The sequence below is a fragment of the Gadus morhua genome, chromosome 20 (assembly GCF_902167405.1).
Source record: "Gadus morhua chromosome 20, gadMor3.0, whole genome shotgun sequence".
Classification (NCBI taxonomy): domain Eukaryota; kingdom Metazoa; phylum Chordata; class Actinopteri; order Gadiformes; family Gadidae; genus Gadus; species Gadus morhua.
Genome location: NC_044067.1, coordinates 8,871,997 through 8,876,996, shown reverse-complemented (window position 1 = coordinate 8,876,996; position 5,000 = coordinate 8,871,997). Strand labels below are relative to the sequence as shown.

At 40.7% G+C, this 5,000-nt stretch overlaps 2 protein-coding genes across 6 annotated transcripts in view; both read right to left on the bottom strand.

The window, feature by feature from the left end:
* LOC115532790 (immunoglobulin-like domain-containing receptor 2) overlaps positions 1-599 on the bottom strand; it is a 12,909-nt gene extending 12,310 nt beyond the window's left edge. The window contains exon 1 of one of the 5 annotated variants that reach the window (XM_030342676.1): positions 233-599. In XM_030342676.1, the coding sequence (XP_030198536.1) occupies positions 233-272 (40 nt within the window). In that variant the 5' untranslated portion in view covers positions 273-599. The remainder of the gene's footprint in view (positions 1-232) is intronic. The other 4 variants (XM_030342674.1, XM_030342677.1, XM_030342675.1 and 1 more) reach the window with 4 other exon arrangements.
* A 122-nt stretch (positions 600-721) lies between these two features.
* LOC115532794 (cell surface A33 antigen) lies at positions 722-4,692 on the bottom strand. The gene is made up of 7 exons (XM_030342682.1): positions 4,513-4,692; positions 3,956-4,134; positions 3,298-3,511; positions 2,935-3,099; positions 2,661-2,777; positions 2,355-2,478; positions 722-2,041 (listed from the first exon to the last, which is right to left on the bottom strand). The coding sequence occupies exons 1-7, from the start codon at positions 4,562-4,564 to the stop codon at positions 1,273-1,275; spliced, it is 1,620 nt and encodes a 539-aa protein (XP_030198542.1). The 5' UTR covers positions 4,565-4,692; the 3' UTR covers positions 722-1,272.
* Between the last annotated feature and the right edge of the window lie 308 nt (positions 4,693-5,000).

Sequence of the window (5,000 nt, the reverse complement as noted above, 5' to 3'; positions counted from 1 at the left end):
CTTCTGGAAATAATAGGTAACGGTTAACGTTAGACCAATTAAAATAACCACCAATAAAGACGCGCTGGTCTTGTTTAATAGTTTTTTGTTAAAACACAATAAAAAGTAAGCCATCGTCTTTTCCTTGGAGTCGACCGAAGCGCAGACCTGCTGCAGTGATAGCCCCACAAGTGGCCCATCGATTCTCTGCTTCACAAAGATAGAAAAAGCTCAAAGTTTGAGTAAAACTTACCCAATACGCATATCAACACAGCCAAACGACAAAACTTCATTTTACCGTCCGTTTTACAGTGCAGTACAAACAGTCCGCATGATGGGACTTCTTGTTGACGGCTTGGTTACTTGCTCCAGTCTTTGCAACGGCGCAGTACATCAACTGCGACTAACGGGATTGTACCACTATAGCGACGGGTAAGCAGCGCGAATAATAACAAGTGGGTGTCCACAATGTATTTACATTTTATTAAGGCCAGACAACATACTGTCATCAGTTGCGTTTCATTTAATAAATATAGACCTATACCCTTGACGTGTATTTTTTTAAATACTGAACTTTGAACAATGAAGAACACGAGGGGAGTCAACCATGCTATGTTTGTGTGTGTGTGTGTGTGTGTGTGTGTGTGTGTGTGTGTGTGTGTGTGTGTGTGTGTGTGTGTGTGTGTGTGTGTGTGTGTGTGTGTGTTGAAGTTTAACATTTTAAACAAGATACGTCTCATAATATGGAAGTGTTTGTAAATATTTATTGAAATCGATTTATTTGATTTACATAACCAATAACGTACAAATTGGTAATAAGTAAACCCCTTTTACTTAATTGATTAACAATGGCACCGACAGAACAACAACAACAAAAAGGATATCAAAAGCGCACAATATAAACATCACACATTACATTATGGAACTTATAGAGCCTATTTCAACAATTTACTTGTTGCTATGGGCTATTTAAGCACATATAATTCTACTGATTCTGAAGTCATTTTTTTTGTCTAAAATGGCACTTTATGGCAGGTTACTACCTAGTTGTTTAGTCTATGCACAAAACAGTATTGATGATGCCAAAATCTATACAAATATGCTGACATATACAAAGGACATAAAAGCCTAATGATGATTTCCAACAACACAAAAGTATCACAAGCTAAAAAAAGGTTAATGTATGTATGCAAATTACATGCAAACATGTCAAATTCATATAATATTTTATTTGTTTTTGAAAATTTGGCATATGATTAATGGTCATGGGTGTCGTTAATGCTTTTTTAGATTTTAGACATTATAACTAGGCCTACTCTCACCAAGGCGATCGCGACTTCCACCATGCCGATTATATTGTGCATCAAGGTTATCGCGACTGCCATGGCGGCGATCCCGATTATCGTCAAGACGATCGCGACTGCCATAGCGATCTCGTGTATTGTCAAGGTTATCTCGACTTCCCCGGACTTCATCACTTTGGTCGTCAAGCCGATCGCGACTTCCCCGATAGCGATCGCGTTTATCGTCAAGTCTGTCGCGACTTCCCCGAATGTCATCATGTTGATCGTCAAGCCTGTCGCGGCTTCCCCGATAACGATCATGTTGGTCATCAAGGCGGTCGCTACTTCCGCGATAGCGGTTGGGGTGATCATCAAGCCGATCGCGACTTCCACGAATTTCATCCTGATCATCAAGCCGATCGCGACTTCCACGAATTTCATTCCGATCATCAAGCCGATCGCGACTTCCACGAATTTCATCCTGATCATCAAGTCGATCGCGACTACCCCGAGAGAAGTCACGCTTTTCGTCAAGACGTCCACGAATGCCATCACTACCGTTTCCATAGCCATTTTCTGCATCATTATAACTGTGTTGTTCAGCTTCCAACACGCTTGTCCCAGCCCGGTTGTCGTTGTGGTTGCCCAGATCACGAACACTTTTCTCTTCAAAGCGGTCTGACTCTTCAACATATGGCTTAGTCAAGGTGCTTGACTGGTCATCCCAATATTGGTTTCTAACTGAGGGTTGGTCTTGGAACTCCACGTCGCCAGGAGAACTGATGGAGAAAAACAGTCATGGCATGAAACAACAATGTTCTTCAAAATAGTTATAGCTAAAAGCAAAGCACAAAGCGGAAGATTTTGTACAAAATTGTACCCAAAAGAGCAGAGAGTGTAAGGCCCAATCCCATTTATACCCCTTACCCCTTCCCCTTACCCCTCCCCCTTGTTTTGAAGGGGTAAGGGGAAGGGGTAAGGGGAAGGCGTAAGGGGTAGAAATGGGATTGGGCCTAAGTTTACAAAGACAAGTCATCTGGTCAAAGAGGATGCCATAACGGGTAGGCCCCTTTAAATGGAATTCATACATACCCTTCGACAGGCTTGTTCTCTTTATCCTTCTTACAACAGCAACAGTAGATAACAATGGCGAGGACGACGAGACCTGCTACGACCCCTCCAATGATGCCTGCCGTTGCCCCAACTTTCATAGTGGCTAAAGAAAGACATAAACATTAAAGTGGTCATCTCAAAATGCTCCATTTGGACTCTGGTGACACCTTTCGTAATAATCTGTAATTGTTCGCGTAGAGCGGTGTCGCAACTGACATCCGATTCGTAACTAAATACTCATAATACTAATCAATACTAATCAATCAAGTTAATTTTTTAACTCACTGGGTAGCACCGATAGGGTGAGGTTGCAGCTGTCATGACCAACTCGATTGGTTGTGGTACAGACAAAAAACCCGGAATCCTCCTTTGAAATATTAAAGAGGGCCAGGACTCCATCCTCTATAACAAAAACGAAGACAACACAATGTTTTTAAGGGAAGAGTGGGGTATATCACTGTCAACACAACAAAAGCCTTTCGCACCCAATTTCTAACTGAGACTCAAATACTCTTGACATGCAGTAGAATATTGCATTGTATGTGGATAAAAGGCGTACTTTCAGTGGCCCGGAGTGGGTATGGTCTGGGAGCATTTAGGACACTGTAGCTCTTCCATTTATAAGTGGGACTAGGGGAGCCCTCTTCAGACATACAGCTGAGGCTAATGTTGTTCCAGTATTCAGCAGTGCCTTGGATCCCACAGACAGGCCTGGATGGAGCCACTGGAGCCAAACACAATGGAAAACGACAATTAAAAAATCTCCATTCACAACCAAGAATCTCACTGCACAACGACAAATGTCTGAATACAAAATTAATTTATAGTTTAATGACATTCGATTTTTGGATTCCATGGATGTGGCTTAGAGATCTTGAGGATAATTAAATGACGCCGGTTCTGTATTTTTATGTTTTCTCACCTAGAACCAATAGGGTAGTGGTAGCTGCTGTTTTTCCCTCATCGTCGCCTTGGATAGTGACACTGCACTCGAAGTTGCGACTGTCCTGCATTAGAACTTTATCCAGCTGGAGTGTGCTCTGCTTTGAGCCGAGGTCAACCGTCATTTGAGCTCGGCCTTCAAAGTTCGGAGCGATGTCTATCTGATTGTTTGGAAACCAGGTGGCCACTGGCATCTAAGGGACACACACAAACCAGGTATGTTTTACAACTATCCATTCTCCATTCAGAGCCTTTCTGTCCTAGACAAAAGAGCTACAATTGGTTAATGACGTTATACAATGTTTTACTGTTAACGGTTTATTATAAGATGCACAGAACAGAGTCAGACTGGGCACTGACGTTCTTATGACAAGTCATCAGGGTATTATTAATTATTTATGAATTGATGTATGATTTCCCTTTTGGATATTGTATATCTGTTGTCAGGATAAAGCACAACCACTTGAAGTATCCATTCACACCTACATTTAATGAATCCAAATAAAAATGTAGGTGAATAAAAAATGTAGAAAAGGGTTAATAAGTAGCTAACACCAGCTTTGGCCCTTCTACACTTCCCAGCCGTGTCAATGTACAATCAGTTTATAGATCATCAAAATTAACAAAAAAAAACGTACCCATGAATCACTTTCTTTGTCAGGTTGAGCCTCCCATTTCACTAAGAAGACATTTGAGTCTGGCCTGGCTGGTTTGTATGAACATGTCATGGCTATATTCCCTCCTCTCGCCACCTCATACTGACTCTGGGAAATAGAAACGTCCAGGCCACTACAGCAGGACAGGACTAAAAGAAGACCTGCCAAGAGAAATATATAGAAATAAATGATAGAAGAGGCAATGAAATTGGGTCATTTAAAAAAGGCTGAATGCATTTGTAAGAAATCCTGATCACGAGATGGTATAAAGAAAAATAAATTCTACATATAAAGTCTTATAGAATTTGAATAGCACTGTCCCACTGTATCACATATAACACAAAGTGACATTGTTATTATACAATATTAAACTCAAATGCACTCTTTTAATTTTCTCTCTGGTATACAATGAAGAAAACGGCAGGACTCTTCCGGGTAGGTTGAAACAAAAGGTAGGACAATGATTAACCCTGAACGGTTGGAGAAAGGTGTGTCAGTGTATTTTTATAGAAATTAGCAGGAATCGTGGAAAACCTTACCTGTAAAATCAAGTAGTAGTCTTCTCCAACCAAGAAATGTTCCCCTTTCCATTTCTTATGATAGGATAAAGTAGATCCAGTAGGAAAGGTCTTCTTTCGATCATTTAAGGGACAGTCTGAGCAAAAGCCTCTAGGCTAGGAGTGGCGATATGACTTCTTCTGGTTTATGAGTTAATCAGTTATGAACTGTTGACCACATGCCACCCGAAAAGGTCCAATCAGCAAAGTCTTGAAGTCAACCTTTGGTGGTAGTAGCAGGCAGGCAGGGTGGTTAAGTGATATATAACTTGATATAAAGGTGGATCTAATATAGAACAAACATATATAATGTATATTAAAAGTGCCTGTATCTATACACTGTATACATTTCGGGTTATTTGTGTTAACATATTGATAGATTTGTTGATGGAGTGGAAAATGAATTTGATCTATTTATTATCCCTTGTTGTTATACTCGTTCTAACCTGCAGGTTGCAGTGTTTACCAGC

Coding starts and splice junctions, on each gene's coding strand:
- LOC115532794 (XM_030342682.1), bottom strand. CDS start 4,564: ATGGAAAGGGGAACATTTCTTGGTTGGAGAAGACTACTACTTGATTTT. Junction 3,100..3,297: donor CACTACCCTATTGGTTCTAG/GTGAGAAAACAT, acceptor GTTTGGCTCCAG/TGGCTCCATCCAGGCCTGTC. Junction 2,479..2,660: donor CACCCTATCGGTGCTACCCA/GTGAGTTAAAAA, acceptor GTCTTTCTTTAG/CCACTATGAAAGTTGGGGCA.